At 34.9% G+C, this 6,000-nt stretch overlaps 1 protein-coding gene across 1 annotated transcript in view; it reads right to left on the bottom strand.

Moving 5' to 3' along the window:
• Positions 1-5,465: 5,465 nt before the first annotated feature.
• Positions 5,466-6,000, bottom strand: part of LOC107703213 (amyloid beta A4 precursor protein-binding family A member 1-like) — a 47,235-nt gene continuing 46,700 nt past the window's right edge. The window contains exons 11-12 of the mRNA XM_016505765.1: positions 5,840-5,980; positions 5,466-5,573 (exon numbers count right to left, since the gene is read on the bottom strand). Coding sequence (XP_016361251.1) covers positions 5,466-5,573; positions 5,840-5,980 — 249 coding nt within the window. The remainder of the gene's footprint in view (positions 5,574-5,839; positions 5,981-6,000) is intronic.

Here is a 6,000-nt window from a genome sequence, read left to right as displayed (position 1 = left end):
AAATATAATGTGTGTGTGTGTATATATATATATATATATAATGTGTCTAGCTGGTTTTATTTTATAATGAAGTCATTTGTAATCGCACATCACACTCACTACAATAAATAGCAATGCATACAAAAAGACCATGCTTCACATAAAGCAAAAAACAATGAAACATGAGGCCCTTCCTGTGTGTTAATGACTTTTGACTCCACTAGTAAAAGAATACAGTGATAATGAGGTCAGAATGTGGTTTGGGGGTGAATTTCACATTTTAAGCGATAAGAAGTACCTTTTCTTACCAGCGGAACAATTACAAGGAGTTTGGTAACATCTCAAAGATCCATAATGCCATCAAATAGTCATTGCACAGCAATAAAATTCATCACAATATTTCTAGTATTAATACAGATTCAACACTGCAGTAATGCCAACATATTGTGATGTAAATTATATTGCTGTATCATTCATATGATGGAAAAAGATACCTTTGCAAATGACAGTTTCATTATTGTGAGTGTATTCTCACAAATAAAGAAATTCCAGGCAACACACAAGCACGCCTGATGGTAAAATGGGGGAAAAGTGGTCAATAATTCATGGCAACAAGCTTCTCCTAAGACAAGTTATGCATGCTTGTTTGACAGACTGTTTTTTTTTTTTCAAAATCACATATATAGTGATATTTAACAGACTTCAGACAGTCTCTAAGTAAGTAAGTAATAATGGAGATGTGCCAAAGCATGCTGACGGATAAACACCGGTCAGTTCTTGCAAAAATGGTACTATCATGTTTGTCTGAGAGGGCAAACCTCTGGAAACACAGTCAGTTTTGAATCGGTTCATGTTGAGATGCTCTGTACTAAAACTTTATACTGGATTAGTAGCCAAAACAGAGTCATACCAGCAAATCCAGCTCAAATGTACCAGCTTTCTGAGAGTGAATACAGTTCTTTTAAGACACATTCTGTTCTTAAGTGAAAAAACACTGAGTGAAAAAGTAGCACACATGAATTAAACATGTAGTTGATTAAAAAAAGCCTGTAATGACTCAACTTCATAAGGTAAAAAAAAAAAAAAAAAGATAAATGAGATCTCAGAAAGGAATTCATCAAAACCATCCTGAAACTGTCAAAACAAGATTCATATCACCTTAAGTTTCTTCACACAAGGTTTTTCCAAGTATAAATGTTCAAAAGAAAATGCTACCAATATGAGCATATTTAATTTGCAATATTATTTTATACAGATGCTTAAGACAAAAAGGAAGATTTTCTGTGCATAAAAATAAGGAATGCAGTCATTTACAACAAATAAAATATTGCACATCAATGTCAAAAAAAAAGAAAAAAAGCAGTAAAACACAACAATTTAAGTTAATTTTTAGGTTGCTTTCTCCTGACTACCTGACTAATATAATTCTCAGATCTCCAAATGCACCTCCATGCATCTCCAAAACACTTTCTTTTTTTCAAAATATGGCATCATCATTCTGTAAGGCATTTCATCCACAATTTCCATGTGCTCTACTGTACATATACCCCTAGATACACTAGACATGAATTATCCCACTGAATTATTCACCACAGATGAGCAAAAAAGGTCATCGTCATTTTAACAGGAACTGTGGTTAAGAAAACCTTTTTTAAAGGACTCAATGGTTTGGTCCCTTTCTCAGCAAACAGGATGCAGAATTGTAATTGAAGTAAAATTAAAATGGAATCTATGCATATTTTTTTGTTTCCGTATAAATGACCTATAAATATGATCATACGACATATGGGCTATTTTCAGAAACATTAAATAATATGAATAATGTTTGAAATTACACTCATAATTGTATATATTTTACTATATTTAATAAATTAACTTTCATTTCAGGGACCATAATTAAAAAAACAAACAAACAAAAAAACGCTTGATTTCCCAGACTATCAACGGTTGATTCCCAACACTGTCAAATTGACTCTTTTTGGTTTTGTATGGAAAAAATTCAAATCTGTTTTGGTGGCTGTTCTAATGTGCTAAATCTTTTGAGAAAATACATTCTACATGTCAGGAAATATATAGACATAATTAGTTAAAATGAATGACGTTATTATTTCATGTAATAATAACTAGTGAATGTCTTTAAATTGTAATTCAGTAAATTACTTTTCTTGTCTTTCCAATTCCAATTCAGCATCCTGTGGGCTTTGACCAATTCAACTCAAACTCCAAATCATGGATTTATTTATTTTTTTTTCCAGAATTTTGCCATTTTTTCACCATATTCTTCAGACTAACAGCTGCCCTTAAAATTAAAGTTGAATCTAAAACACTTGATGGTTGCCAAGCTTGAATAAATAACAGCATAAAAGTATGATAAGACAAATTCCTTTTTCATTTTGTACACCTAACGATCACACAGTTGTACTTTTTGTCACCCACAAACTGCTGTGTTGTAAATACGGGTATATCGTTTCAATAGCTATTTTGAAGGACACCACTTACTGTGATGGGGCTTTTAAAATATTTCTCACACTCTCTCAGCTTCCTTCCATGGAGCGAGCTGAGCGCACACAGAGAGAGGAATTACACAGCACAGCATACTCACTCATAGCAACAGAAACGAAGAGATGAAGAACTCAGGGGAGGCAGTGAAGAGAAACCGAAGCGTCACAGAGAGCCATGTTGAGCAGAGCTTCAGTGGATTCAGTCACACAGTCACCAGTCCACAGGGCTGACAGTTTCACATCAAGATTAAGGTATCTGGTGACAACAGGGCAGGAGGCTTGAGAAAGCGTTGTAGCTTTAGATGTAAACTGGTTGCTCCTGGGCTGTTAACAAGCGGTACATGGCAGCCGGCATAGTCTTCATGTGAATCTGTTCCGCAAAATGTGATCGGCAAGTTCAGTTACACACAAGTCATACTAAAAAGCACTCAAGCCTAACTTGTATCTTTGAATTCTGTGACAAAATATAAAACTAAGTGGCGTTTATTTCAAAGAGAGCAGACACACACTATTCAAATAGTAGTTATAAAACGGTATATTTTGCATTTAAAATTAAAGGAATATTCTAGGTTCAATACAAGTTAAGCTCAAATGACAGCATTTCTGTCAGGACCACAATCGTCAAAATGACCGTCACCTAGCATACAGTTTGGGTTGGTGGTATGGTTCCGTTCTGGGCAAAAAAACTCCCTGCTTATCCACGCAGCCTGTCATGAATGAACAGGGAGAGCAGCAAAGTAAAAAGAACGGAAAGAAAAAATGTAGCAGATATCATTAATATTCTTAATGACATTTTAGTGTTATAACATTATTCAAGATAAAAGGAGTCTGATTTGGGAAAACAAGGAATATCTGAAAGCCAAGTCCTGACTGTGACGAAAGGAGGAGCTGGGGATGGAAGAGGGTAATTTGCTCCAGAGCAAGCGATAAAGCTGCTGAATAATACTGAATAGACCTTATATAGAAATGCCTTGATAGGCATTATTTTCCTATAGGTAGATGTGGATCAGCTGAGAGTCAGCCAATGCAAGCTTGACTTGCTTGACCTGCCAGAACTAACACCACGCTTTATTTGTGATAATGTTGATTACCCCAAAAAAAAAAAACATTTCAAAGGGCACTATTAGGGCTGGACGATATAGCTAAAAAATGTATCAATGATATAATGTTTCATATCGTTCGGTATCGATAATTACTGACATTTTTTATAACCTTTTTTAAAACAAAGAGCAATAGAATTTTTTATTTTATTTAACCACTGTATTTTTAAATTAACCCAATTTATTGAGACAAACAACAAATATATATATTTTTTAACAATCAAACACAAAATAAAAATTAAATAAATTTCTAATGTTTTATATGCTGATTAAATGGGTCTTAAGGAAACTTTTGTCTTGTCTCCCGAGGCCACAGGAGGGCGCAATGAGCAAAATAATGCAGCGCATTTAAATTGTCAAGGCAAGGAAGTAACTCTATAAAAAAACGTGCATTACGTCTAAATTAACTAAAAAAAATCTAATATAATTTCGTAAATTGTATAAACAATTATGAACAAAACAGCATCATGTATTTATGCATTGCTTAATACAAAGAGCCGAATCACACAGATTGCATTTGAAAACTTATGAGACGCGGTGAAAAGGAATAAACCTCCACAAATTCGTGACGTGTTTTCTAAAAGTTTAAACTGTTTTAACTTTGCATGGCTTTCTATACATCTCTTGTGTGAGACGTGAGTGCAGCAGTCATATTTGTCCATCTAAAAATGCGCTGAATATGCGTTCTGTGTGAATGGCTTGGTTTTGGTTTTAACCTAATCAAGATCTTCTCCGCATTGAGCTTCAATATTTCTCTAATATTTTGAATGAATAACATCAGCAGCGTATCTCGTGGGCTAGACTAACAAAATATTAAAATGCAACAACGTCACTTACATCATCATCATCGCATCTCGTTTCCTGACGCACACCTAACATTGCAAATGTTTATTTTAAATTCAGCTAATATTCATTCTTTATTCACAATCTCCTCATCACAGGCAGGCACAGCACTCATTTCAGCATGTGTTCGTGTTTGTGTGTGCTGTCTGCGTCACTCATAGCACGTGCCTATATCGTGCGCTATATCGAACATTTTTTCTATCGTTATCGAAGGTGTACCGTTGATAAATATCGACACCATTTTATTGCCCAGGCCTAGGCACTATCAATGAAAGTGAATGGGGTCGATTTTTGGAAGATTTATAAGCAGAAATGCGCAGCTTCTTAAATTTTATAAAAGCACTTAAATTAATGATTCAGTTTAAACGTGTGCATTATTTGAGCTCATAATTTTTCTCATAAATGTTCTAATTTTTACAGTTGTTTTACTGTTTTAGATGTTGCACTGTAAGTTTTGCACTGTGAGTTTTGAAGTTGGATATACAGTAACTTTACACAGAAATGGTTAGTTTGATTTTTTCACACTAAAATCATGTTACATGCAACATGTTGTTTACATCTTGTGGCTATACTACTGTATTTTATAATATTTTAGTATTTTAACATTTATCGATCAGCCTAATTTAATTAACTTGTAAAAACCTCAGTTTTTTTTTTTTTAATTCATAAAATGTAAGCTTAACTTGTACTGAACCCGGAACATTTCTCTAAGACAAAGGCTTCATCCAAAATCGCATACTTCCCTACGATATAGTAGGCAAAAAACAGTAGTAGTATGTCCGACTTCACAGTATTCACAAAACAGTAGACGAAAAAGTACCTGGATGACCTATTACTTCCAGCGAGATCCTAAAGTGAGCATTGGGTGGACACTTTTCTATCCCATGAGGCCATGGGATTTATGAATGGCAGTGACACTGGTAGGTCAGATGATAATAACATGGCGAATGAATATTCAGATTCAGATTACATTCATATTATTTTGCCGGTTGCAAAGAAATGACTTCTTTAAAAGAACTTTATATTCAGACAGTATGCGATTTCAGACGTTGCCAGCATGTTTGGACACTTTCTGGTTGTCAAATGTTAGTGAATCATGCTCGTAGTTAATGCGATGAACTACACCTGTGGTTACTCTGATAGGACACCTCTGTGAAATTCATACAAAACTCACATTGACACCGGTTGATTTAGTCATTGCAAAAATACTTCTGAGAAAAATGTACAAAAAACTTTTGGGGCCATTGTTGACAGCCTGTGATCTACATGAAACAGAGCTAAACACGGCACCAAGTTTCCATAGTTTCTTGATCATAATTTAAATAAATTACCTCATTGGAGAAATAGTGATGTGAAAATATTATGTTGTTAGGCAAATGTGGCACCATGGAGCTTGATCGTGTTCCCCAGACTTACCTCACCAACTGCATTTGACAGAATGTGTACAATCTTCTCATGAGGGGTGGCCACAACACTCTGGCTATTGATTTCAATGATCCGGTGGCCGACACGCACCCCACCGCGCTCTGCTATCCCTCCTCTCATCAGACTGCAAATCTGGAGGATGCAAAATACAA

This window comes from Sinocyclocheilus anshuiensis, unplaced genomic scaffold (genome assembly GCF_001515605.1).
Source record: "Sinocyclocheilus anshuiensis isolate Anshui unplaced genomic scaffold, SAMN03320099.WGS_v1.1 scaffold542, whole genome shotgun sequence".
NCBI classification, from domain to species: domain Eukaryota; kingdom Metazoa; phylum Chordata; class Actinopteri; order Cypriniformes; family Cyprinidae; genus Sinocyclocheilus; species Sinocyclocheilus anshuiensis.
The sequence above is the reverse complement of the archived record's forward strand: the minus strand, read 5'-3'. Positions and strand labels throughout refer to the sequence as shown.